Source organism: Wolffia australiana, chromosome 2 (assembly GCF_029677425.1).
Source record: "Wolffia australiana isolate 7733 chromosome 2, ASM2967742v1".
Taxonomy (NCBI): Eukaryota; Viridiplantae; Streptophyta; class Magnoliopsida; order Alismatales; family Araceae; genus Wolffia; species Wolffia australiana.
The window spans coordinates 23,492,529-23,519,295 of NC_135836.1; the positions used below are offsets into that span (position 1 = coordinate 23,492,529).

The 26,767-nt window shown below is 41.9% G+C and overlaps 3 protein-coding genes across 5 annotated transcripts in view; 2 read left to right on the forward strand and 1 right to left on the reverse strand.

The window, feature by feature from the left end:
* The window catches only part of LOC144700149 (DENN (AEX-3) domain-containing protein), a 39,112-nt gene extending 24,915 nt beyond the window's left edge, over positions 1-14,197 (forward strand). For 2 of the 3 annotated variants that reach the window (XM_078571563.1, XM_078571564.1), the window contains 17 exons: positions 6,353-6,436; positions 6,593-6,652; positions 6,867-6,911; positions 8,464-8,660; positions 8,748-9,242; positions 9,360-9,456; positions 9,538-9,732; positions 9,829-9,918; positions 11,660-11,722; positions 11,822-11,896; positions 12,504-12,554; positions 12,680-12,757; positions 12,860-12,994; positions 13,112-13,219; positions 13,287-13,352; positions 13,555-13,680; positions 13,871-14,197. In XM_078571563.1, coding sequence (XP_078427689.1) covers positions 6,353-6,436; positions 6,593-6,652; positions 6,867-6,911; positions 8,464-8,660; positions 8,748-9,242; positions 9,360-9,456; positions 9,538-9,732; positions 9,829-9,918; positions 11,660-11,722; positions 11,822-11,896; positions 12,504-12,554; positions 12,680-12,757; positions 12,860-12,994; positions 13,112-13,219; positions 13,287-13,352; positions 13,555-13,629 — 1,914 coding nt within the window. In that variant the 3' untranslated portion in view covers positions 13,630-13,680; positions 13,871-14,197. The remainder of the gene's footprint in view (positions 1-6,352; positions 6,437-6,592; positions 6,653-6,866; positions 6,912-8,463; positions 8,661-8,747; positions 9,243-9,359; positions 9,457-9,537; positions 9,733-9,828; positions 9,919-11,659; positions 11,723-11,821; positions 11,897-12,503; positions 12,555-12,679; positions 12,758-12,859; positions 12,995-13,111; positions 13,220-13,286; positions 13,353-13,554; positions 13,681-13,870) is intronic. The other variant, XM_078571565.1, reaches the window with a different exon arrangement.
* On the reverse strand, positions 13,873-16,666 carry LOC144700150 (uncharacterized). The gene is made up of 4 exons (XM_078571566.1): positions 16,504-16,666; positions 16,288-16,367; positions 15,757-15,901; positions 13,873-14,069 (listed from the first exon to the last, which is right to left on the reverse strand). Exons 1-4 carry the CDS (start codon positions 16,634-16,636, stop codon positions 14,011-14,013), a joined length of 417 nt encoding a protein of 138 aa, XP_078427692.1. The 5' UTR covers positions 16,637-16,666; the 3' UTR covers positions 13,873-14,010.
* A 4,713-nt stretch (positions 16,667-21,379) lies between these two features.
* LOC144700151 (pentatricopeptide repeat-containing protein At3g57430, chloroplastic-like) lies at positions 21,380-24,847 on the forward strand. The gene has a single exon (XM_078571567.1). The coding sequence runs from the start codon at positions 22,159-22,161 to the stop codon at positions 23,701-23,703; it is 1,545 nt and encodes a 514-aa protein (XP_078427693.1). The 5' UTR covers positions 21,380-22,158; the 3' UTR covers positions 23,704-24,847.
* Positions 24,848-26,767: the final 1,920 nt, after the last annotated feature.

Here is a 26,767-nt window from a genome sequence, read left to right on the forward strand (position 1 = left end):
GCGCGTCCCGCGCCCGCGCGCAGCACTTCTCGCTCCTGCGCGGCGCTTGGCGCTGACGCGCGGCGCTTGGCGTGCGCGCGCTCACGCTGGTCAGCCCGCGTGTCCAACACACACGGACTTCACCTGATCCGTCTCGCCTTGGGCATGAACGGGCACACGCACCCTCTGTAGTGTATCACCACATACAGGGGTAATGGCCTGAAAGATCAGGTTTGGGCATCACTACCCATAGATGACTCGGTCGTTAAATATCGTGAGTCTCAAACGCGGACACGCCCTCCCAATAGGCACTCAGGCCTCTGGGCAGGGAATGCCGCCTAGTTAGGGGCCTAACACCATCTCAAAGGTTGTCGTTCATATGTTTCAGCTTGACTACAGCAGCAAACTGACCCATCCACGTTTCCATTTTTTAGAATATTGCTTCGTTCCGTGCCACCACGAAACCCCCGAACCTCCCTACTTCATTAACTACCAGAAAGCCCTCTCGGAAGTCTCTTCCCCCTGCATTCCACTCCCTTGACTCACACTTTTCTAGCATGGTTTCCTGAAGACACGCCATTGTTGCTCCCCATATCTTCCCACAACTCCGCACCTATTTTTGTCACGAAGTCTGTGAACATTCTCTGAGATTTATTTCATGGGGAACAATCTTCTCCCCCTTCACTGCCCTATGCCAGCTTCAGTCTGGCCTTCGGTGCAATCTATTTATCACCGGGCCCTCCATGTCAGTTTGTTAGTCATTCGGCTCCGTTGCATCACGGTTGGGAGCGCATAGGATCTCCTAGCATTTTCCCTGTGGGTCAGTTGGCCCTTTAAGACCTTGGTCCTCTCTAGTGCTACCGCATGCCTTGCACTCGGCCGCTAACAACAGATTGTCGCGCAACTATTCTCCGCTCATGATGGATGCCTAGCTTCTTTCATTTGTATACAAGCCATTCGCCTTCACTAACAGTCTCCCTTCTAGTGCGTGGGTCTCCATTCTGTGCACAGTCTCTTGACTCGTGGGACCTCCCTCCTCCCTTATGTCTACCGCTTGTGTCTCCTTCGCAGCAGATGTCTCTTGTATTAATTTTGCTGGCTTAAACGCGCTGTGTCCCCTTCGCCCTACGGGATCTCTTTGGGGTTGTCCTCCATCTGTGAAATGATGGCTAGTTGTTGTCTTCTCCCGTCTAGTGCAACCATCTTCGTTCTGGATGCTGACAAACCCCCCCAGAGGAAGTTGTTAACTATTTGCCTGTCTCTTGCAGTGCATTGTCTCTTAGCTGGTGGTGGCGGCAGTGGCGATTTTGTGGCAAGGCGAATCTCGTAAGTTCCTTCCATGCCCCAAAAGGTAAGGATAAGCGGCCGCATGGCTTCCTGGATACCCTCCACCTCCAGCAACACTATGTTTGGGTCCTGCGACTCCAAGCCATATGAGACAATATGTTTGAGTATGCCTAAAGGTCTGACCAAAGCCTCCAGGGCCAGTCTGATCCTGTACCCCATTGGAATGCCCGGAGCTTCTATATATGTGTGAGATTCAGTCCCCTTAATAATCTGTCACTTGGAAGAATCCAGCGCACCTCACCAGCGCTTCCCTGACGACTACTTGCTTCCAGCCAATCAATGTGGTGTATCCTGCCAGCAAGGCCCCACGAAGAAAGAAATGGACCCTCTTGAGGGACCATACTTTTGCTTTGGCCTGGGAGATAAATTTTGTCTGGAGACCCTGTCGTACATTGTATGTTGTAGGGGATTGTTAGGAACCCTAAACAATTCAACAATCACGGAATATAATCCACTTGATGATTCCACGACTGAAATCAGTGATACGACAATAACCGCAGATTCAACAGGAATACTCGCAGTATGCGAGGTTTTATCAAGAATGGTCACAGAAAATCCAGTTCGAGAGAGAAATACAAGATGAGAGTAGAGATTGAGGATAATATCTCGGAGTGATAGATTCGAGATTGACGAACTTGGACGGCCGGATCGGCGGTCCTGGCACAGGAGAATCTCCTGAAGCGACCGTGAGTTTCCGCAGAATGATCGATGCCCCCTCTTGCCAGCCTCTTCTCTATTTATATCTCTTTCCCGCCATCCAAAGACCCGCCTTTATTCAAATTCTTGCACGTGCGGCTTACTCCACACGTGAAAGGTTGTTTGCCTTTCTCTTTCTTGACATATAAGTGCGCAAAGGGCGCTTATCATTACTTCCATCTCCGAAAACCAATTGATCCCCAATTGGAAAACTGGGGAATTGGCGTTGAAGGGAGTTGACATCTTCCCATGTGGCCTCAAAGTTAGGGAGATTTTTCCATTTTACAAGCACTTGCATCCCATCTCTGTTGAATCAATATGATAAAATGCAATCAGGGTAGACCTGCCATTCCAAATCATCAGACAGGTTAGTTGGAATATCAATGGTAGCAGAATTGTTGCCAATTGCTTTTTTAAGCTTAGAAACATGAAAAACTGGATGAATTCTACACGTTTTTGGAAGGTCCAGTTTGTACGCCACCGATCCTAATTTCTCCGTAATTTTATAAGGGCCAAAATAGCGTGGAGCTAATTTTTCACAGGAACTTTCGCTAGCGACTTCATGCGATATGGTCTAACTTTCAAATACACCCAATCTCATTGAAATGACAACTCGCGTCTGTGTTTGTCAGCTTGTCTCTTCATATTTTGCTGGGCCTTGGCCATATGAGACTTAAGCAGTGTTAAAATCCGGTCTCTTTCTTGTAAAAGACTGTCCAATGAATCTACTGGGGACGCTGGGCTTCTGTATTTAATCAAATGTGGAGGATCTCTGCCATACACAGCTCTAAATGGCGTCATTTTGATGGCCGTGTGGAATGACGTGTTATAGCTATAGTCTGCCCAGGATAGCCATTTCGCCCAGTGCTTAGGTTGTTCCGAGGAGAAACACCTCAAATAACATTCCAAACTTCTGTTAGTCACTTCTGTTTGTCCATCAGTCTCGGGGTGGTAGGATGAACTTCTGTTTGTCCATCAAGAAAGTCTTTCCTTTTCATCCTTATCATTAATTTTACTGAGGATATTAACACAAAACCCATAAAGTGCCTTGGGAGCATATTTAGCCAGCCATCTTTATCTCATTTCTGTTACCTTTCTATTTTACTCTTATTATTTTTTTTGTCTTTTTCTATCTGTAAGTGGGCCATGTGCTATAAGTGGAGCCACGTGCACAAGTCACTTATTTTCTCACATGAGAGAATAAGTGACCTAAAGGTAATGGGCCCAGCCCATTTAAAATGTGCTAGCTGGTATTTAAACCAGCTCTATGAGAAATCGAAATTTGTTTGTTTTCTGTTTTTCCCTTGGAAACCCTAGCTGAAGTAGAAGGAGACAGGAGGGCAATTTCTAATACTTATCATTTATTTTACTGAGGATAATAACACAAAACCCATAAAGTGCCTTGTGAGCATATTTAATGTCCGCAGAATGCAGAGTTATCCCATCAAATATCAAATCCTCCCAAGCTACAGTGACATACTTATCCAACTGGTTGCACACATAACCCAAAGCATCAACGCATGAAAAGAAAGAAATACTTCCGTGGACACATCTGCATGAACAGGAAATGTTTTGCTCCAGATGTAATGAAGAAAATTGGCTTAAACAGCTAGAAAGAGCCTCAAAAAATTCTTCATCTTTTCTGTCAGAGTTGCAAGTCCTCTGTCTCAAAAGGCATTCATCCAGCGCACACTTTGAAAATAAAAAAATGCCTTCTCTACATATAGGAAAAACAGTGCTTCTGAAACTGAACACAACCACATACAGGCCTATAATATTGGCTCTGGAAAGTCAAACCTCCTGGAGATTTCACAAGTCCAGCACAAGTCAATACTTTGAGAGAAACTCCACCGCAGATTCATCCTCCTCCAAGCGGCACTTTCTGATAGCGGAGGAGAGAATCTTTGGCGCCCGTGAGATTAACGGAAGAAAAGTCTTGGCCAGAGGACGGACTCTGGCATCACCACCGTCCATGATTTTCTCATGAGATGAAGTGATGGAACTCTTCTTCTTCGATCCTGCGTCCATCTCATGGAGACTACAATCTCCGAAGCCTTTGCCATTCTTCAGTGGCAGCTGGATCGCAGAGGACTCCTTTGCGACAAAATCTTCATCTGAGATAAGATATTCTGGTTTAGGGCAAACATCCGTTCATCAATCCCTCGGATCACCATGGATGTGATCTTCCTGGCAAGATCGAGCTGATCGTGCAGATCCGTCGGAATCACATCAAGAATCTCTTTGGAAGTGCAAAATCCCCTGCATTCTTTGCCATTTTCATTGACAAGTCAGGTGATCAACCCCCATTCAACCTGAAATCTTCCAATACCCTTTTCCCTGACCTTGATCTCCGCCCCCTGAGTCTCATTTACTGGTCAATGCATTATGAATAATACTCAGGCTTCTCTTCTTCGGTTTTTTCAAGCTCCTCATGGCTGTCCTCCTCTACACCGTCACCATGAAAATCATCTTTTCCTGAGAAGGTGCCAACCCATCCTCCTCTCCGTCTTCTTCGTTGTTGGCCTCCAGCGTCTCCACCTCCAGTGAATCCATCAGCGGCTCTGCCTCTTCTTCCTCCTCCAGAACTCTAATACCGTCCTCAAGAGAGGAAGAGGGGAAACGACATCACAGGAGCCATCCCCTTCGCTGCCGTGATACATTCCTTGATCTCGGATCGTATTGGAGGGAGGGTAGAGGACGAGGATAGGGTAGAAGTTCCGGGGGTATATAGGTGAAACGGGAATGGTAGAGGACGGGCCGAGCTGAGGAGGTAGGGATCGACCAAGGACGAGCCGCCTGGAGACGCGGTGAAGAGGAGACGATCGCGAGGACGGGGATCGTAGAAGGGGAGAGAGAGACCAGACCTGGACTTGGAGAGGGGGGGGACAAGGCACTACTTCATTCTTCTTCTTCTTTCTTGGCTGCCCTCCTAAAGGGAGGGCATCCCTATTTAAAGGGAAATGCATAATATCAAATGAGCAAAATGCCCTATGGGCTAAATGACGAAACTACCCCTAGATAGGTTTAGGATCCTCTTAGGATCCTATCATGCCGCTGCCGGCATTGGCTGACCATCTGTCCACAGGCATGGTGGCTGTGTCGAGGAACGCCCCCGATTTGTGAAGAGGGATGAAGAACTCGTCTCATCGTGGATCCCATCGCCGCTGCTGAATCTCTCTAACCCATCTGGCGATCGGCCATCGCGTCATCTCCGCTGGCGGCGCTGTCTCTGCTGGCCACCATCCTGGCTGCAGCACCGCCTGCAGCATTCGTCCAAGCTCTTCAGAAGTTAATCACTCTTCTAATTCTCTTTAGGTTTAAAAAACTTGACATCTGCATTTTTCCCAATGTTTTAAGCTGTCTTTTCAAGGTTACTGTCATTTTGGACATCCCTGAACCCTTAGTGGCCTAGATAATGCCCCGGTGTAACCTTGAAGGATTATTATTGAAGTATTGTACTTTGATGAGTGTGGAATATGTTGATGTTTAGAGAGAAGAAGAGGGAGAAGAAGATGGAGTAGATAGGCAGAGATAGAAGGAAGCAAAAACAACTCTAAAATTATCCATACATGAGTCTTCTATATATATATATTGGCCATAACGGCTAGTTAGCCTGTAACGGCTAAGTTTGTAACGACTAGTTTGACTAGCCGTTACTTACCCGATTTGCTTAAATGGCAAATCGTGTAATGTCTTTGGGGCCCCATGTGCACTCTTTGTGGGCCTGGTCCATATTCGTCAACAATGAAAAACATACTTTTCTCCCCACTGAGTGTTCTCCTTGTAGAAAGTGATCCAGTGCTTGTGAACTCAACCACAACCCCCTTGTGGACTCAAGGGTTGGAGGCTATTTCTGTAGATTCGGTAGTTGGCTGATTCAAGTAGAGGTAGGTTTGTGGATTCAAGTCATGTTTCTTCACTGTTCCTGTGCTAAGACTGTTTCTAAGGGACAACAGTGGAGGGCATCACAAAGGCGAGTGATAAGACAGGTCAGGATCTTGAACCCTGCCTTACCACCTCTGTGCTTCTTGGTTTCTTTCCTCTCCCTTTTTCTTCGTCAAGGATTCTTTATTTCACAGCCTACGGAGGTATATTTGGGCCCCTTATTCTACATTCTTGAGAATTTTTTTTGTGCATTAGATGAAAGCTGAATTTCACTTTCTTTCAGCATTTCAAAAATGCTCCCAGTTTCTGCTTTACTATTTCTAGCCGGATGAAATTACACTAATATATTTATTTGCTGCCCCATAATCTTTATTTTCTTGAGCTGTAAGCTTATAACATTGTTCTTTTCTTATGTGTTGATTAGAGATCTGTTTTTACATGTCAGGTTCTCTTCACATATCCACCGGGAAGACTGCCGGCTAGGATGGAGAAAGATTTATCTGATTTCTGTTTTCCAAGTGGCATTGAGGTTATAGTCTTGCCTCTGTATCTTTTTATTTTCCTTTTGTTGTGAGTTGCATTTTCTGATAGAAGAATAGATGAGAATTTATCTCTTTTCTGCCGCAAAACTTTTCCACTTGATGAATGATTCATAATAATATATTTTTTTTCCATAATGATGCAGGTGAATCTGGTGGAAAGGACACCGTCAATGAGTGATCTCAACGAACTAGTATTTGGTCAGGTGTGTAAGAATTATTCAAATTTTTTTTCTGTGATAACTTTAATTTTCATATGTAGGGATACTATTATATGTATGACTTCGTTGTGATTTCCATCAGATATGAAATGATGGTTTGGATTGACCGACTCATAATTTTCTGAATATTTTGACACAATCAATTGGAAGATAAATCCACTTTAGTATTAATTATGTCACTCACGGTTCTATTGTGTAGGGACATCTAGCCAGAGATGATATGTCATTCATCTTCAGCTTAAAGGTTTGTTTTATAATCATATTTACAATTTGGATTTTAGATAAATTGAATCATTTTATTCGAGTTGCTTTCAGAATTGGACTGAACCTAAATTACTAAATCTTCTCTGGTAAAATTGGAGACACCAAAAGTTACTGCACTAATGGAAGATGATAAAATAAATGCCTCAAATTCAACGGTTTTTGCATGTCCTCGATGAGGGTGAAGGGAGAGGCGATGGAGAGATTTTGGGGGGGAAAGAGAAGAACAGGAAGGATCTAGTAGCCGTTCGTCTGGGGGACGTGTCGAGCTTGCGAGCACGAAGGAGAGGGATAACAACCAGACTGGAGAAAAGGATAGTGCAGCTAATGTAAATTACATCTCAACTCCTGCCTTGCTTCTCTTGAGCAAGGGCTTAACTAGTCAACAAAATGGGCTGAGCCTCCATGTGGGACCTGCTCTTCTGTTGGGGTTTATTCTGCTTGTAAACCTGATGCCAGATCATATCAATGCCCAGGCCTCTACCAATGGCTGTAAAGATTGTCTATTTCGTCAACATTCTGTATCTATGTGTTAAGGAGTTCTTCCAAATCACATTTGGATTTTCATTCTCGATATAAGGGAAAGATATTATTTGGAAAGTAAGGATCCTACTTCTCCATTTCTCTCTGCCTTTTACAGGTTTTGCCATCACTAATTTGTCACTTTCTTCTGTCGGTCTTCCACTATTTTGATGTGTTATCATAAGAAAACCCCACTATTTCAGAAGCTTGTGTCCCTCTTTGTCCATGGTTTCTAATTTCAAAGTTTGCTGAGCCTTCTCTGTGATGTGTCACCCATGGTGATGGAATGAGTTTTTCTGTTCTTTGTACATGGCCCTTATAAATGCCACCGTGATTAAGAGGAAGAAGAATCTACTCTGTTGTATCCACTTTCCCCAAACCTTGTCTTGTTTCCTTCCCTCTGTTCTCCCGTTATGATTTATGATCTATCTGTCAGCTTTCAGCTGATCTTGGAGAGAAGCAATGGAGAAGCTTCTTCTCCACTTGTCCAAACCCTAGCCGCCAGAGGAAAAACGATATTCAACCAACCATAATGAGTCATTAGGTTTTACATCATAACCAGTATTTATGCTGGGTTTTACACTTATCGGGTCTCGTGGACCCGATATGAGGGATCCAAATTATAAGGGTAGATATCTAATAACAGAAATACATGGCTTTAAGGACATAAAGAAAAGAGAAAGGTGGACGTCTGCTGACACTATCACTCAACATTCTTGGGTTTTTCTCAGGACAGCCACAAGTCTACTTACCATTTGATTGGATATAAAACCAAAGTACCATGAATAGTAAATATGGATTAAAACAGTTCATATATTTTAAGATTTATGATATTTCATGTAGCACATGATGGTTTGAGAAGAATATCAGGGTAAAATTCTTTTTTTTATGAAACAAACAGTTTCCTTTAGGCAGAGTACCAATTTTGATATCTTTATTGAATTAAATAGTAATGTTATTTTTTTGTGCGATGCCATTATTTCCTCTCATTCTTTGGCATAATATTTTTCCAGGCATCAGATACTAAAAAGTTATACGGGGTCTGTTTACATGTGAAAGAAATAGTGCAGAGAGCACCTGGCATTTTATGTGGTATCCTGCCTCCTCTGTCTGGAAGCAAGGCTAGTCAGTTCCTAGTCTCTGCTCCGCGATGTTATTGTTTACTTACAAGATTTCCATTCTTCGAGTTGCATTTTGAGATGCTGAACAGGTCACTTTCCATTGTTTGATTATTTGTTTTACTTAATTTTTTGACTTTAAACTGTTCCTCATTCTGTTTCTCTTTCTCCTAGCTCAGTATCATATCACAGGATCGACTGGAGAGGATAGTACAGTTTGCCAATAACATGTCGTTGACAGATTATGTCCCACGAGGAGTTCACTCTAATGTTCAAGTCATCAATGATGTGAGCTCACAGGGCACGTGTTTGTTGTCCACTGAATGGATGGATTCTGTGTTAACAGAATCTGGAGTTTCAGGCCAGACAACCCCATCATCAAGAAAAACAATGGATAAACAATTCTCTCCGTTTTCATTCAAGATTCATGAACCTGAATCCCCTGAAAGTGGGGTTACCAGCGAAACTTCAGATTTTACTTACACCAAGGAGCTGGACAAGGATGGACCTAGAAGTCCTCTTTATACTGATGATCTTACCTCTGAGAGCTCCGAATCACGGTGTGACAGTTTTGATAGATCAAATGGATTGTATGATAATGACCTACTGTCGCCCACAATCCATTCCTCTAATAGCAAGTTAGAGCACATTGAGAGCATGGAGTCTATCAATAGGTAGGATTTTGACTGAACATATCAAGCTACATTTTCTAACTCTCCCTGTGGCATTTGAATCTTGATAATACAGACCGTGGTTCTGCATTCATTAATATAGTTCATGTATCTGGACAGTTCAGTCAGAGGTACGCGATCAGATTGTGATGATGATGATGCATTTTCAAAGGATGAAAGGGTCATCAGTGATGAAAAAGTAATGGAATGGGCCAAGGTAACATTTTCAAACAGTTGCTTTCTATTTTTTTGTCTTTGGAACCTTATTTGAATTTTGTGAATATCTGGCCCATTCCAGGAAAATAATAATGAAGCTTTGCGGATTGCCTGCCGTTACCACAGTCTTCCTGTGCCTCCAAGGGGGAGTGAGATAATTTTTCAACCTTTAGAGCACTTGCAACCATTCAGATATATCCGACCAGGAGTTGCTGCTCTGGGCTTGAGTGAAACCTATTCGAATGTTGAGATTTCTTATCCATCAGATGTTAATGAAGTAAGAAATACTGTTTGGACGTTCTACTCTGATGCTTACTACTACATTATTTCTTTTGTTGCTATGGATTGTTTGATACTAATAATTTTTTCTTAGGTCGATGCAAGACTGGGAGCAGAGGAGGAAGCCCTTGCACTATCATTGTGGTCAACGTCAACAATTTGTCGTGCGTTATCTCTTGACAGTGTAATTTTCCAATGCTCCAGGTTTTATCTTCTGTTGTTATCATTCTTTTTTATTTTCAAGAAACTGTTTTCATTCTGATCATTATTTTTCAATGACAACTTCAGTAGGCTAACGTAGGCCTATGAATCCCAGGAAAGCATTTTAGGAGATCGTCAGGGAGATGATACAATCCTATAACCCCATGGGTATCTATGACATTTAAGCCCATTAGGGGCACTTTAGTAATTTGATGTTCAGGATAGATTGCTTCATTTCTCAATAAGTACATGTAGCCCTTCCTTTAGGAGGGCAATAAATAATTAAGGTAAGATTGGCCTCTTAGCTCACTATCTCAATCCTCCACGTCTCGGTCCTGTCCCCTTGACCGTCTAGTGATCCCCTACCCAGGGATCCTCTCACCGGATCTTGGGCCAGCTCCCCTCCAGTCCAATCCCTAACCCTGCCGATCAGTTCTCTTGTAGTCTCTGACAATTCGAATCCCCGCAATCATGAACCCCGCACCGCGTCTTCAGGCGGCTCATCCCTGGTCGATTCCTGCCTCGTCCATTCAACCACTCTGATCATTAAAGATCTATGTTCCGACCCACAGAAGATCTAACTCGTATCTCCTCTATTTCCCTTCCAAATAAAAACCCAAAGCAAGGTCCATATCAGAAGTTACAACACAAGAAGCTAACATGGCCAGATCATCACTGACCACACGACATACTTCTCAGACAGTCTACTGAATCTAAATAAATTTAAAAATATGTCGAGAGTTCAATATCGAATGCTTCAACCAAGTCTTAGTTGAATGCGTTGACATGTAATTTATTCTTCGTCAAAGAAAAATGATTGTTAATTAGAGTTGTCAGTAAACTCAACACATTATTTGCTCAAATCCAAGAAAAACAAGGATATCACAGAATGATCCTAATCAGAAACTGTAGCAGAATCTCATGGAACCAAGTGTTTGATACTCTAATAGAGCTAAGAGTTTCAAGAAGATGAAGTCTACTGAAGGAAGCTTCATCATATTTAGGGTTAGTTTCTCCATGTTACCCCACTAGGTGCATTTTGGTCCTTTGGCCCTTCTGTATTTCCTTTAAATAGGGTAGCCCTTCCTCTAGGAGGGCAGACAAGAGGAATGAAGTTGAAATCCCTCGTCTCTCCTCTTAAGTCCCGTCTCTCCCTCAACTATCATCATCCTTCATGATTGTGATACGTTGAGGTCTCATGACTCAATAATTCATCCAAATTCAAGATAATAGTCTGATACTCCCCAAGCAAAAGATGGATCCGAGAAGAGAAACCTCGGTTTATCGAGTAATCGGTGAGAAATGAGAAGAAAAGAGAAATGTGGAAGATGAACACATGAGAAAGTGCTTATCCAACCTCCCTCCCTCATCTGGTCGCAGATACCCTGCTCCCAGCCTTCAGCCTCAGCTGCTATGTCGTGTAACAACTTTCTTGAAAAACAAGTTACAATGCCCATCTTCCGTGCTCCTTATTTATAGCCTCTTCAAGGTTCTCATCACTGTCTTAGAGTGAGAAGAGATATGAATATTTCAAATGGGATGTCATTCCCCATTTCATTTATTTCATCTATTTTCTATGCACAATGACCTGAATTATCAAGTTTATCTTAGGGAGCTCAAAATTAATATTTTCAATTTTCTTTGTCAATGGTTGGTATAGAGAGTTTACGTCCAGTGAGGTCTACTCTATCTGAGCTCTGTCTGAATCTTTTTCCCTCGTGCAGATTTTGGCTTTGTTTGAGGGCGTGCTCCTGGAGAAGCAGACCGTCATCGTTTGTCCGAATTTGGTAAAGTCACTATTTAAAAAAATATCTGTAAGATTAGTTGTGTTTTTTGGAATTAATCTCTGCTATCCAGTGTATTCTAACTGCTAGAAATTTATCCAGGGAATTCTCTCTGCAATCGTGTTTTCGCTCGTCCCTATGATTCGTCCATTCGAGTGGCAGAGCTTACTACTCCCTGTGAGTCATGATCCAAATATCACATAGGTTTTTTTCCATTTGACGCCTATACCAAATATCTTCCGTAAAATGCGGAAGCGAATTATACTTCAGATGACTTTGTATTTCGATAATTTCCACTGAGTAAACCAGCAGTTCTTCTATTTTTTTTCCTTGTCTCAAAAAAGGAGACTACTATTTTACAGTGTTAGAAAAAAACCACAGAAAAGATGCAACACGTTCATTTCATAGAAGTGTGCTAAAAAAGCTTCTATAATTTTAGTAACCTTATTCCCTGTTTAATGCGAAGACAGAAAAGGTGCTACACGTTCATTTCATATTCTTATTTTTCTAAATTTTTGGTCTTTTAATGCCTCCCAAGAAGAATGGAGAGACACTTCTAATGGTTTGGTTAGGCTTTCTGCAGGTTTATCTAAATTAACCTAATCCATACAGCCTTGGTGAATCTAGGAAACTTGTTTAGTTAACTAGAAATAACACTATTTCTTTTATCACTTGGGTGATTTGTTAGGATAAGGCATTCCTCACAAATTCTACCTCTTATCTTGCTGAAAATTTTTCGTACCTCTATCAGCTTCGCCTTACCCTCTTCCTAATTATTCATCAGGTTCTACCTCTAAAGATGTTTGATTTTCTTGATGCCCCTGTACCCTACATCGTAAGTGTACACTTTCCTTTCAGACTTCTTTCTACTTTCATATTTGTCGAACAAAAAAACTGTGATTAATATTTTAACATGTTAATTTGTGCGATTGATGCATTTCAATTGCTTCCATTTTTAAGGTTGGCATCCAGCGCAAGCCAGCTGATTTGAAGATCAAGACTTCAAACCTTGTGAGAGTTGATCTCTGTAAGGATCAAGTAAGCATAATTGGACAGTGATTTTTGACCTAAAACCATTGCTAATATTTTTTTATCGCATACTCCAGCTCGTCAATATCATCATTTATCGAAATTATGCAGGTGAAAATGTGTTCTTTGCCGCCACTTCCTCGGCTGAGGGAGCTTGTATCAGAACTCACCCCAATTCACGCCAGACTTTCATGTGAAAGCTTGCTAGCCGAACGACACCCCGTGTACAGATGCAGCGAAGTTCAGGTATAAATTCATTTAAAACATTTATTCATTTGAACTTTCTTTAAAAAAAAAAAAATTATTCATTTTAATCTAGAATTAAAATGTAGGAAAAGTTGACATTCGGCATTTCTGATGCAGGCTGAGGCTGCTCGTGAATTTTTAACCGTACTGAGGAACTACCTGGAATCACTATGCTCGGATCTTCGTTCGCATACAATTACGAATGTTCAATCAAGCAATGACAGGGTCGGTTAAGGAAATCCAAATATTTTTATTGCATTTCTCGGTAAAAGATATTTTTTTCTTGTTTCAGGTCTCACTCCTTCTCAAAGAAAGCTTCATCGATTCATTTCCTTATGGGGAGCGTCCCTTTATAAAGGTAGCTGAATTTTCTTTATATTGAAAAATTAGTCAGAAACCCTTTTTCTGGGAAATTTATTGATATACTTTGGTCTTCAGTATGTCAACTTCCAAGAGCTTCAATTTAATTGTTTATTTAATGGGGATGAGAACGCGTTTTTCATTTTTCAGTTGAAATTTTAATTTATAATTTTTTTCTAACAAAATCACCGTCCATACAGCACTTTGTCGACACTCAGATGTTTTCCGTCCTCTCTGATTATCGTCTCCTGCAATACGAGAACGAAGGTGGTTGATCCGTTGACCCTTTAAGTCAACAGTTTCTTCGCTGTCAATCCTTTCTCCTGGTAAATCATTTACATTATTTAGAAAAATAAATTGTGTTGCTCATAAATATTTTCTTAATTGTGTTCTAATTATTCAATGAATCCTTTTATTTCCTGAGTCCTAACCCATATTTTTATGTTAAATGTTGCTTATTTCTTTGACATGTATCATCAGTCAAGGCTAATTACGAAACTGAATTTCTGATTGTAGGATCAAGGAACAGCATTGTATTTAATGGTTCAAAAACGTAATCCAGGATTACAAACAGAATTTCTGACTGCAAGATCAAGGAATCACTTTTTTTCAAAGATCAAGGAACTAATATTCCTGCATGCACCTCAAGTTTGCGCCTAGTGTTGCTGACGAGCCCGATCGCGCTCAATCTTTCTTCGGAGCCACTCTTCAACGGCTGGAAAGCAAGAGTCAGAGATTTTATATCACTTTAAAACAGTAAGATGACTGTAAAATCTGTCTGATCCAGACTGTAACATTTTATATTTGGTTTTTAAAGGATTTAAAAAAAAATGATGAACACTATATTTTAGCAAAATATTCACAGATTTTTTCGAGGGATATTTAATTTAATTGACGAAATCCAGGACATGTTAAAACATTAAGGATGGCGGAGGACGTAACAGGACGGTCGGATGGGCTGGGCAGAATGCCATTTTGGTCAGTCATCCGTCACACAGACTGCAGTTCCGTTATGCTTTCGTCTGACGAGATGGTTGACTTGACGGACTGACCGCTGTAAACATAGATTATATGACGGCTGCGGGAATGAGATGGCACGGAATGTAATGGAAGACATGAAGGCTTTTGGTCTGTTTCTGTTCCACGGTCATGACGGATGGCTGATGACGGTAAAGGACGAGTGCCTGATACCGGATGAGACAGAACGGAAAGTAATGGAAGACTGATACAAACCTGGATCTAGGTTCGCATCGGAAGGAGGGTAGAGGACGAGGCGAGGTAGAGGTTCCCGGGTTAGGAGAGGTGAAAAACGCGAAGGACCCGAGAGGAGGCCGGGCAGATGGGATAGGGATCGGGCGAGGACGAGCCACCTGAAGACGCGGTGAGGTAGAGACGATCACGAGGGCCGGGGATCGTTGAGGGAGAGAGGGAGACCAGAACTCTACGAGGAGAGGGGAGACAAGAAGACCTTAGTTCAATCTACTTCTTGGCTGCCCTCCTAAAGGGAGGGTCCCTATTTAAAGGAAATACATAATAGCCAAATGACTGAAATGCCCCTTTGGGCTAACATGATGAAACTACCCCTAGATAGGTTGAGGATCCTATCAAGGATCCTATCAAGACGCGAAAACATTTGTTCTGTTTCTGTTCCACAGGCACGACAGAAGACTGATGACGGTAAAGGACGAGTGCCTGATACTGGAATGAGACAGAATGGAAAGTAGTGGAAGACGTGAAAACTTTTGTTCTGTTACTGTTCCACGGGCACGACGTAAGACTGATGACGGTAAAGAATGTGCGCTTGATGCAGGAATGAGACGCAATGGAATGTAATGGAAGACATGAAGGCTTTCGTTCCGCTTCAGTTCCACTTTCGCAACGGATGACTGATGACGGTAAAGGATGAGTGCCTGATACCGTAATGAGACAGAACGGAAAGTAATGGAAGACACGAAGGCTTTTGTCCTGTTTCCGTTCCACGAGCACGATGGAAGCCTGATGACAGTAAAGAACGAGCACCTGATGCGGGAATGAGACGGAACGGAATGTAACGCAGAACGAGCACCTAATGGCAGAATGAGACGGAACAGAATGTAATGGAAGACATGAAGGCTTTCGTTCTGTCTCCGTTCCACGGTCACAACAGATGACGGTAAAGAACGAGTGCCTGATACCGTGAGTACGAACGGAACGTAAAAGAAGACACAAAAGCTTTCATTCCGTTTCTATTCCACGATCAGGACGGATGAACGATGACGGTAAAGAAAGAACGAATGATCGTCATCCGTCCACGACCCTCAAACGCTTATGACCCAGATTGTAGGAATTTTACTTGCAATATATTCACCGATATTTAATAAAATCAACTAATTATAATATACATATATATATGAATTCCATACCTTTATGGCCATTGGCATCATTAGCTGTATGAAGATCATGCAGGCGCTTGGACAGATCTGCGGCGGCTGTTCTTGAATTTCTTCCTGGATCATTCTGGCTTAGGTTTTCAGGTTCCGTATTTCGCTCTTGTTCAAGCATTCTCAACTATAATTCACATTAATGAAAAGTCTTAATACCTAAGCTTGCATCCTCTCTTGTTGTCAGAAAGACAATAGCTTGAAATTTTAATTCTTTTGAGGAGAAATAAGGGGGAAGAGCACCCCAAGCTTGAAATTTTAGTAGCATGGCATGACTGTTTACAATTATTTTTCTGAATGATTGTTCACGAATTCATGGAGTTTGTAAGATAAACGAACTGCCGTCACTCTAGTTTAATTGATTTTTCTATTGAAACATTTCAATCGAGTGGTTTGTAAGGTGATCAACAGAAAACACGGAAGAACAGAGGCAGGAAAAAGGGGGAAAACTCGAAATCCGACCTTCTGAAAACATGATCGAACTTTTTCAAAAGGATAAATTGAAAAACTTACTCGGTTGATCAGCTCCACAGGCTCCATCGCCAGGCGCATCTCCTCCGATTCCTTTATAAATTTCTCAACCTCGGCTTTTTCTATGAAAAAATTGAGTAGAATAATTCTCAGAGCCCTACATACCTGAAAAATCATACAGATTAAAATGGAAAGAAAAAACTAGAAATCCTGGATTTCCGCAAGATCTTGGATCGAGCTTGGGAGAAGAAGCCCTACCTGGATCGGCTTCCAGGGGCGGCGGAGGTGCTACGCCGAGGAATCCTCGGAGGAGAAGCAGCGAGAGGAAGAGGTTGATTGAGCACATAACGACGGTGGCGCCCTTGTACGAGAATCTCGACCTCGACTCCATTTCTGCTACCTGAAGAAAGAAGAAGTTACGATCAATGATGGTTAGTCATTATATAGTATTTTTAGCTAGTGTTGTTAATTACACGTCTACTATTATACAGGAAAATGTCAACAAATCAACCCAAAAAAAAGGAATTCGTCCCTTTGCCATGATTTTTTTTTCTGGGATTAAAGTCCTAGTATTATGCTTGAGTAAAAGGTTTTGGATAATTGGGCTGAGATATCTGATTGAAAAAATAGGTAGCTAATTTTGAGGATGTAGTGCTTTACTTGAGTATAAGTCTACAATTATACAGAAAAATGTCAACAAATCATCCCAAAAACAAGGAATGCGTCCCTTTGCATTGAGATTTTTTTTCTGGGATTAATGTCCTACTATTATGCTTATGTAAAAATTAATGGATAATTGGGCTGGGATATCTGATTGAAAAAATAGGTAGTTAATATTGAGGATGTAGTGCTATACTTAAGTATAAGTCTACTATTATACTGAAATTTTCAAAAAATCAACCCAGAAAAATGCAATTCGTCCCTTTAAAGTCCTACTATTATGCTTGACTAAAAGGTTTTGGATAGTTGGGCTGAGATATCTGATTGAAAAAATAGGTAGTTAATATTGAGGATGTAGTGCTATACTTAAGTATAAGTCTACAACTATATTGAAAATTTTCAAATAATCAACCCAAAAAAATGGAATTCATCTCTTTTCCTTGAGATTTTTTTCCTGGGATTAAAGTCCCACTATTATGCTTGAGTAATAAGCTTTGGATAATTGGGCTGAGATATCTTATTGAAAAAGTAGGTAGTTAATATGGAGGATGTGTTGCTTGTGATTTCAAAAACTGATGATTTTTTCTATCCTTTTTACACTAAATTTTTTTTATGAAACACAAGGATGAAGAATTTGGTATCTCAGAATGAAAATTCTTGGCAGAACCCAGATTGGATTGCCCATTTTGAAAAGTTTCTGTTTTATTGCATTCATACTAGAGGAAAATTGGGAGCTCTAGAGGCCCATGTGTGCAACCATGTGCACAACACAGTGCCAACAATGGAGTGTGTATGATTAGTTTTTCAACTTGCTATACATTCTCAAGTACTGGCATGTGCGATGGAACCGCCTACATAGTACAGTAACATATGCTCTAGTGGTGGTTTGTGCCAAGAAGGTTCCCAAACTGGCTCTAGGCAGGTGGCTATCTCGCGCGTGCTCTAGCAGGTCTCCTTGGGTGGCAATGCTGAACCTTCTCTCAGGAGACGATATATGAGGCCCCATTCTCAGTCATTTATGGAAAAAAATGGCTGATCTCATATGATGCAAGTGTTGTGCAAAGAGGCGTAGTATCTCAAACCACGACCTCCAAATGATGTGCATATGTAGACAAATCAAGAGGGGTCACAAGGAGGACATCTTGAGTAGGCAAGTAGAGAGTTTGCTCTTCCTAGGGTTAAAGGATCAAAGTAGGCAAGTAGACTGCATGATGTGCTGCAAGCTAGCATGTGTTGTAAGACCAAGTACCAATGTCGAGTCATTTTGGCATGTTGCCAATGCACATCTGCCATTGTATACTATCGTGGACAATATGATTTAATAGTATACATAAGCCAATGTCATCAACTAAGTTCTAGAGACTTTTTAACTTGACATTGTCAATTTACCACTGCTGTGTAAGGCTCATTTCTGTGATTGGCCATCCGATATGATATTCGCATCAAAATAAAACAAATCAAAGTTATTCTTTATAATTAAATATTGAATGATGATCTAACCACCTTGCACAAAGTCAAAGAAACAAATGATTGATTCATTGAAAGAGTCTCTATCCATATTGATGTCTTGCCATAGAGTTATCCACCTTTAGTATATTGAATCTCATTGTTGTCTTTTCAAATAATGCAGCTAAAGATTTGTGAAGATCTACTAACCATTTCATTCTCTCGGAGGTGGGGAGGATGTTTCAGAATAAGCAAGTAGAAGGGGCATCATTATGAAACTTGCATGGGTAGTTTTCAATAGGGTCTTTTTCCTTTTATATTTAAATGGTAATTTTCATAAAAAACCGTGCACTTGAGATATATCATCTAATGTCCAATAAAACTGTTAAGCCTTTGTTGTCCATATACCAGTATACTTAATAACTCTTTACCGAATAAACCATTTAATTAACTATATCTAATACACTGATTAATTAATTATTGATCTATTTAACCCAATTGATAGGTCAAGTTACAAACACAAGAGGTGTCGAGCTACATTGCATGCTCCATAAGATATAAATTCATTCAATAAATCCTTCGTGGAACCTTTTCAGCATACTCTGTGTACAATCTTTCAACGTTTAAAAGATATTGGGATGCCTTAGGGCAGGTCAATCAAACACTAATAGGCCAAAGTATATAGGACTGATGCATTAGAAAATCATCGAATAGCTTATTCTCTGTATTTTGACTACCTCTTTCAAGAGTTTTATCTCATCATCTTCCTTGAGCTATGCTAACTTGTCATTACATCCAATCTAAGATTTTTTGTAATCCTATGCTTAGTCATTATTTTCAATCACACTCATTGTATAATCGTTCATCCATAAGATATGTTTAGTGTCTCATTTGTGAGGATCACTTACAAAACCATGAAATGAATTAACTTGATTAACATTTGTGTGAATAACCATTCATGTAATCATATGAGTAAAATTAGTGAACTATTTCCCCACAAAGCACCTACTATATCTCCTTAGTTTTTGTACACTAATGGTTACAGGATTAATCATACTCCTTGTATGAGTAAGAACAAACAGTATTGTTGACCTTGTCAAATATCACACAGATATTTTTTTTACTATATATGTTAAAATATAAGTGAACACTATAACGTGTTATAATTATAATTCACCGATCATTTCGTATATTCTTGGAATCCATTATAGACATCACACATGAATATTAATTAACATAATTTATTTTAATGAATGTAGTGAAGGCATAGATGTCTAATTGTCTCTTAGGCCATAAAATTCCAGTGGATTGGAGCATGTCTAAGTTGTAAATGTGGGGGATCAAAGCATAATCACACAATAGAACAATAATCTTATTTTTGATGTCTCCTCTCATTCGTGTTGTTAAATGTATACTCTTAGACCTGTAGTCTGATATCCAATATCAGTACCCCAAAACTGAAGATAATGATGGATGTTGATATTAGGTGTTGATCTGCCATATCACATTTTCTATATCATTTTCATCACGTGTATGTTATTATTATATCACAGTTTAGGTTAATTCTTCATATTATGAAGTATAGCAACCCATATCCGATGCAAGCATTCGATATGGGGATACCATCAGCTAGACCTGCTATCTTTCCTTTCCTTATGAGCATTCAATATGGGGATCCCTACAAAGCACCTACTATCTTTCCTTCATTTTTGTACACTAATGGTTACAGGATTAATCAATCATACTCCTCGTATGAGTAAGAACAAACAGTTTGATGACCTTGTCAAATGTCTCACAGATATTTTTTTATTATATATGTTAAAATTTAAGTGATCACTATAATGTGTTATAATTACAATTCACCGATCATTTCATATATTCTTGGAATCCATTATAGACATCACACATGAATATTAATTAACATAATTTATTTTAATGACTGTAAAGAAGACAAAGAAGTGTAATTGTCTCGTAGGCCAGAGGGTTGGAGCATGTCTAAGTTGTGATTGTGGGGGATCAAAGCTTAATTGCACAGTAAAACACCGATCTTAATTTGATGGCTCTTCTCATCTGCGTTGTTAGATGTGTAGTCCAATATCCAATATCAGTACCCAAATTTGAAGGCAATTGCAGATGGCGATATTAGGTGTTGAGCTGGGATATAACATTTTCTATATCATTTTTCATTACATTTGTATTTTTTTTAATGGCAAAATCATGGTGCCGGGTACGTCCAACCCTGCAGTTGTGCCCGTAGACCGATCCATCAGTGCCCTGGACGCCACCCAGGGGGTCTTTATTTATAAAATGTAGTGTTTTCATCATTTTTAGGTGTGGAGCGAGCGTACATGTCCCAATTACACACGGACCCTACTCACCCACTCCCATGTTGCAGGAAAGAAAAAGGTACATAGGTGTTACCTAGTAAAGGCCGGGAGATGGTATTATTACATTTGTATATTATTATGATATCACAGTTTAGGTTAACACTTCATATTATATAGCAACCCATGTCTGATGCGAGCATTTGATATGGGGATACCATCAGCTAGACATGCTAAAATTGAGAGATTGTGCAAATTTCATTCTGGTGTGCTGCGTGGTGCAATTTTTCAAACCACACATCTCACACCCCCAGAAAAAAGCACACTGTGAATATCACAGAGCCATTTACCTGTGTTGGGTGGTTGTGAAGCTGTGCCCAAATTTTTATAAAAACAAAAAAAACTGACGATATATGATTCCATTTGTGGACGGGTGGAGATCATGGGGATTTCTTTCTTGTTCTCTTTTCATTTCCTCTTTATTTCTTCATTTCTCCTCCCCCATTTCTGTTTCTTCTTCTTATTATTATTCTTTCTTTGCCTCTTTTATTCTTTGAGTCTGTATCATAGTTTCTTCTCACCTTATTTTTCTGTTTTTTTCTTCTTTGTTCATCATTTCTTCACATCTTCTCTTTTCTCCCCTCCCCCTCTTCCATTTCCCTCCTCCTCTTCCTATTTGCATCTACAATTCGTCATCCCTACAGATTTTGTCTTCTCTTTTATTCTCTTGTTCTTCCTCTATCCTCATCATTATTTATTCTTCCCATATTTTTTCTTCTCTTTCACTGTTATTCTTCATTTATTTTCTTTCTCACAGCTTTTCCATCCTTTTCATTCCCCTGTTTTCCACTTGTTCATTTCTTCTCTTTCCCCTTTACAGTGCAGGGACGCGGACGGGACGGTAATTTTGTCTGTGGACCAAAAAATCGTCCTGTCCAGGACTTCAGATGATTGACGGGACGAAGAATTGTCTGCCCGTCCCCAGACGGGATGATTACTTTGTCCACAGACGAAATAACCGTCCCGTCTGGGGCCTTGGACGGGGAACAGGACGGTTATTTCGTCCTGTGGGAGTATAATATGCGCGTGACAGGTCCACCTGCCCGACGCAGTGCAGTGCCACGTGTCAATTTCTGAGCGGTCTGATGCTGACAAACGCCCTGTTTCGTCCCAGGACGTTGGATGGGTCGTGGACGAATAAATGGGACGGGACGAACCCTGGACGGGACAATTTAGACGAAACTCTAAAAAATGGGATGTAGGACAGGACGAACTTCGTCTCGTCCCGTCCATCATCCACGTCCCCGACGATCCGGAACTTTATTCCCCTTCTCTCCCTCACTATTTTCTTCAATTCTGCATCGTAGTTTCTTCTCTGTTCTTCATTTCTTCATCTCTCCTGTTTTCTCCCCCTTCATCCTAGCATAAAAAGAAAGAGTATTTAACAAGTTCTTCCCTAACCTGTACAGAAGAAAGCTCTCAGATGCAACTGAGACTCCCTGGCCTTCTTCAGCCTCGCCGAGCTTCTTCAACCTCGCCGTCGGCCCTCTTCCATCGCATCGATCGCCATGAAAGCGAGCTCGACCTTCTTCAATGGAACTCCATCCTCGCCGCCTGCTCTCGCCATGGCCGCTTCCTCGAAGCCCTCTCCCTCTCCCGTCGCATGATTCTCCACTCCCCGCCCGACGCCCAAACCCTCGCCATCACCGCCAAGGCCGCCGGCGAGCTCCGCGATTTGATCTCCGGCAAGAACACCCACTCTCGAGCTCTCCGTCTAGGGTTTACCGCCGACGCGATCCTGCTCAATTCTCTCATCGCGATGTACCTTCGTTGCGGGGAACGGATCGACGCCGGAAGAATGTTCTTCGCGATGCAAGAGAAGACGGTTTGTTCTTGGAATTTGATGATTTCTTCGTCGTCGGAAGCTTCGGCGTGGGATCTCTTGTTTCGGATGATCCAGGAGGGGTTCCAGCCGGACGGATTCACCGTTTCTGCTGTTCTTCCCGTCTCGGATTTCGCTCGCGGCAGAGAGATTCACGGATTTGCGCTGAGGCGCGGCCTGGGATTGGGATCGGAGCACGATTCTTTCGTCGGCAGTTGTCTCGTTGATATGTACTCGAAGAACGGGAGTTCGAAGCTCGGGAGATTCGTCTTCGATGGGATCATCTCCAAGAACGTGGTGGTTTGGACGAGCATGATCTCCGGTTACGCGCAGAGCGGAGAATCAGCGGAAGCGATCGCGATCTTCCGGAAGATGATGAGCAGATCGAGAGAAATTTGCAACAGAGTGACGCTTCTCAGCGTGCTCCCTGCGGTTGGATCGCTCGCGAGATTGAGCTCGGGGAAGCAGATCCACGGCGTCGCCATTAGAGCCGGATCAAGCTCGGAAACCTCCTTGAACAACGCTCTGATCGACATGTACGCGAAATGCGGTAATCTGGACTCCGCGAGGCGGATCTTCGAGCTGAAGAACTGGAGGAAAGATCAAATCTCCTGGAGCAGTATGATCTTCAGCTGCGGCCTCCACGGGAGAGGCGAGGAGGCGATTTCCTTGTTCAAGACGATGATCGAGCGAGGAATTGGTACAAATCGCATCGCCTGGATGGGAATTCTCTCCGCGTGCGGGAGATGCGGATTGATCGAGGAAGGTCTGCGGATCTACGATTCTCTGATCGACGATCCGTCAGCGGAGATTTCATCCTGCGTTGTTGACATGCTCTGCCGGGGGGGCGAGCTGCGACGAGCCCTAGAATTCATCGAGCGGACGCCATTGGCGAATTCTTCGAGTTCTTGGGGGACTCTGCTCGAGTTCTCCGTCTCTCTGGGCGATGCCAAGACGCGAGATCTCGCCTGCGATCGTCTTCTTCGTCTGGAGGTGGAGAATCCCTCGACCTTGGCCGCCATAGCCAACGTGCTCGCCTCCTCTCAGAAATGGGAGGCCGCCGCCAGTCTGAGGAAGACGATGAGAGCCAGGGCGTTGACCAAGTCCACCGGTCGCAGCTGGATCTCAGTCAACGATCTTTATTGACTGTTGACCCCGTTGGCCACTGGTGACTATGATGATGACGGCGGTCAATGGTCAGTGTGATGTCGTCTCGGACAACGGGAGAGCAGAGCCAGGGAGTTGACCAAGTCAACTGGTCGCAGCTGGATCTCAGTCAACGATCTTTATTGACTGTTGACCCCGTTGACCACTGGTGACGATGATGATGATGACGGTCAATGGTTTGTGTGATGTCGTCTCGGACAACGCAAGTCTGATGAAGACGACGAGAGCCTGGGTGTTGACTAAGTCCACCAGTCTCAGCTGGATCTCAGTCAATGATCTTTATTGACTGTTGACCCCCTTGACCACTAGTGACGATGATGATGATGTCGGTCAATGGTTTGTGTGATGTCGTCTGGGACGACACGAGTCTGAGGAAGACGAGGAGAGCCAGGGCGTTGACCAAGTCCTCCGGTCTTAGTTGGATCTCAGTCAATGATCTTTATTGACTGTTGACCCCGTTCACCACTAGTGACGATGATGAAGACGGTCAATGGTCAGTGTGATGTCATCTCGAACGACGCCAGTTTGAGGACGACGAGGAGAGCCAGGGCATTGACCAATTCCACCGGTCGCAGTTGGATCTCAGTCAACAATTTTTATTGACTGTTGACCCCGTTGACCACTGGTGACAATGATGATGATGGCAGTCAATGGTTTGTGTGATGTCGTCTCGGACGACGCGAGTCTGAGGAAGACAATGAGAGCCAGAGCGTTGACCAAGTGCACCCCTTGCAACTGGATCTCAGTCAATGATCTTTATTGAATGTTGACCTTGTTGACCACTGGTGACGATGATGATGACGGTCAATGGTCAGTGTGACGAGGACGAGGACGGGCTGTGGGTTGGGAACAATGACATCGTCTTTGCTGCGGGACGAAGATGTAGCCAATGGCTTTGGGAGTGGGCGATGTGTGGGTGATGGGCACTACTGGCCCCTGAAAAGGAGGTACCCACACTGTTATACTTAGGGTTGGACATTTAGGACTGAAGACCGGTTAGATCGAACTGGGACTGTATGCCACCCATCTGTGGATGGACTGGTTGTTCAGGCAGGTTTAGGTTCACGGGTAAAACCAGACGGGAACCTGAAGTTATATATTTATTCAATATTTTTAAACTCAACATAGCCCATCAAAACCCACATAATAAAGAGGAGTTCTTCCAATGGGGCTCCAATAACCCATCAAAACCTCTTCTTCAACTGAACTTTTCTTCCTTCTCTATTCGCTGTGATAATTCTCCATGAAGGAATGGAGGGAGAAAGACCAAGAGAGGGAGATTGAGAGAGATGGGGAAAAGAAAGAAATGGGGCGAAGGGACATTCTGCTAGCGGTTCTAAAGATTGTTATGGTGATATTCAATGAACATCAACATAAATTTTCTACTTTGACTTTGACATTGATTAATCAACCTGACCAGGCAGGGACTGGATCGGACCAGACCAAGACTGAACAAGAACAGACCGAAACTAGACTGAACTTTAGGTAAGATTCAGGTCTTTGCTAAAAATTGGACCGCACTAAGACTGTCAAACCCTAGTTATACTTGATGAAGATGATGATGACAGAGGACGTCGACCCTTGTTGATGTTAAGGTTCGACATTTTTTATTGACTTTCAATAAAATCGGTCCAAACCAATACCAGCTCGTGTTTCACGATTTTTACCAAAAGTTCAGTACAGGTTTCGGTTCGGATGCAAACCGGACCAAAAACAGAACCGAAAACAGACCGAAAAATAAATAAGCAAAATATTGCTTTTTTTGTTGGAACAAGGATTTGAGCCCTAGTCTCCTCTACCCAACCACCAACTCCGCCATAGCACTTCTATGAAGAAGTTAAATAAGTAAAATATATAATCATATAAATTTAAATTTATTCAAATTGAAGATTCGAGAGGAAACGGTTTCCCACCTTTTTGGCTTCTAAGGGAGGATCTTGTGCGGGTCATTGCTCACCATCACTGCTTGCATTTTCTGTTGCCGCCACTAGTTGTCGCCGCTTACAATAGTGCCGCCATCATTATGAAATCTCTTGTCACATCCTCTTGTTGCCCATCCTTCAAAGTATCACCAACTTTTGTCAATGGATTTGAGTGGAGACAAGGTATATGCCATATTTCTTATTTATTCAATTTTATTGATATTGAATGTTGGTAGTATTTTTCACTGCATAGGTCCCATCAAATCATGCACAAATTGAAACTAATTTGCGAATGACTGAAGATGAGAATTATCACGTGAGAGAGTTTCACCTGTCTCAAAATGCAACATAAGAAAGAGTGATGGAGATTATTGATGCAAGCTTTGTGAGGCGAAGGAGTTGATTGTAAAAAAAGATAAGACATGCAACACAATGAGGTTATGGACACACTTGAAAAAGTTTTACGCCATAGTTCATTTGAAATTTGAGCCTTCATCTAGTCTGAAACCTGTATCTAAGTATTTTCACACAACAACAGAATTTACAGGTAGGACACCAGAGCAAACGACTATCTCAACACTAGAAAAGTGAACTTTTCCATCACTGATGAAGAGTGGGATCTCCTAAAGCTTTTTTCAGGTGAAATTCAAGCTTTTCATGACATAACTAAGGTAATTTCGAAGTCCAAGTCTGTTACATCATCAACAGTTTTGAGAGCTTATGAATTTCTATCAAGTAAATTGCAAGCATAAATTAAGGCTTGGACAACCCTCTTCAAAGTGAAGTAAGGGTACCCCTAAGCTTTGAATAATCATGGTCCCATAAAAGTGCATATGTTGCCTATGTTGTATATTGCTACAATGCTCTACTAAAAATGAAGTTTGCATTTATTTCAATAAGTGAGCAGAATTCTATGATTCAGTCTGTCCAAAGTTTTATTGAAGATAGACCTGTTCCAAGTTAAAATACTTTGTTGACCTCAAATCTACATTCACTTATTGAAGATAGACCTGTTTCAAGTGCTAAACGATCAAAGGTCATTATTGCATTGATGGAGCCAAAGCAAACAAACACTACAACTATACCAATATCTACTAGAGATGAAGTGGATGGTTATCTAA